The sequence below is a fragment of the Antrostomus carolinensis genome, unplaced genomic scaffold, assembly GCF_000700745.2.
Source record: "Antrostomus carolinensis isolate BGI_N321 unplaced genomic scaffold, ASM70074v2 scaffold27553, whole genome shotgun sequence".
NCBI lineage: Eukaryota > Metazoa > Chordata > Aves > Caprimulgiformes > Caprimulgidae > Antrostomus > Antrostomus carolinensis.
Window position 1 is genome coordinate 1,497 of NW_010304869.1, and position 232 is coordinate 1,728.

General features: G+C 61.6%; 1 protein-coding gene across 1 annotated transcript in view; it reads left to right on the forward strand.

Annotated features, from left to right (window-relative positions):
* LOC104522359 (angiomotin-like protein 2) overlaps window positions 1–232 on the forward strand; it is a gene marked incomplete at its 5' end in the record, with an annotated part of 1,653 nt that overhangs the window by 626 nt on the left and 795 nt on the right. Inside the window, 3 exon segments of the mRNA XM_029084186.1 lie at window position 1; window positions 3–47; window positions 157–227. The exon segment at window position 1 is cut by the window's left edge and continues 238 nt beyond it. Coding sequence (XP_028940019.1) covers window position 1; window positions 3–47; window positions 157–227 — 117 coding nt within the window.

Consider the following 232-nt stretch of genomic DNA (forward strand, 5'->3'; position numbering starts at 1 on the left):
GGGCCCCTCCTTCGCGCCAGCCACAAGCACCAGGAGATGGAGAACAGGTAGGTCCACCTCACCAAGAAGCTTGCGCCATGGTCTGGCCGGGCACTGCCCAAGTCCTCCTCTCCCCCTCCAGCTCCTCTCCCATCTTCTGCCTCTTCTCCTCTCCAGGTTAAAAGCCCTTCACGCCCAAATCCTGGAGAAGGACGCTGTCATCAAGGTCCTGCAGCAGCGCTCGAGGAGGGAC